The 369-nt window shown below is 66.1% G+C and overlaps 1 protein-coding gene across 1 annotated transcript in view; it reads left to right on the plus strand.

Moving 5' to 3' along the window:
• Nucleotides 1–369, plus strand: part of SLC4A2 (solute carrier family 4 member 2) — a 12,560-nt gene that overhangs the window by 10,636 nt on the left and 1,555 nt on the right. The window contains 1 exon segment of the mRNA XM_031064896.1: nt 140–353. Within this exon segment, the coding sequence (XP_030920756.1) occupies nt 140–353 (214 nt within the window).

A 369-nucleotide genomic window follows, 5' to 3' on the forward strand; every position in this document is an offset into this window, starting at 1 on the left:
GGGGAGGGGGCACTGTGGGGAATGGAGCTGGGGCACCCTGAGCCCCGGCCAAACTGGTGTGGCCATCCTGTCCCCAGTGAGCACAGGGATGTGGGACCCTCCCCGCGTGAGGGGGTTAAGGGGGAGGTGGGGCTGGAGGGCTGTGCTGAGCCCCCTCCCCAGGCCGATGCTGCTCTGGCCCAGGGCTGTCCATCGTCATCGGGGACCTGCTGCGGCAGATCCCACTGGCCGTGCTCTTCGGCATCTTCCTCTACATGGGCGTCACCTCCCTCAATGGCATCCAGTTCTACGAGCGCCTGCAGCTGCTGCTGATGCCCCCCAAGCACCACCCTGATGTCACCTATGTCAAAAAGGTGGGGAGGGGGGCTG

Source organism: Geospiza fortis, unplaced genomic scaffold (assembly GCF_000277835.1).
Source record: "Geospiza fortis unplaced genomic scaffold, GeoFor_1.0 scaffold891, whole genome shotgun sequence".
NCBI lineage: Eukaryota > Metazoa > Chordata > Aves > Passeriformes > Thraupidae > Geospiza > Geospiza fortis.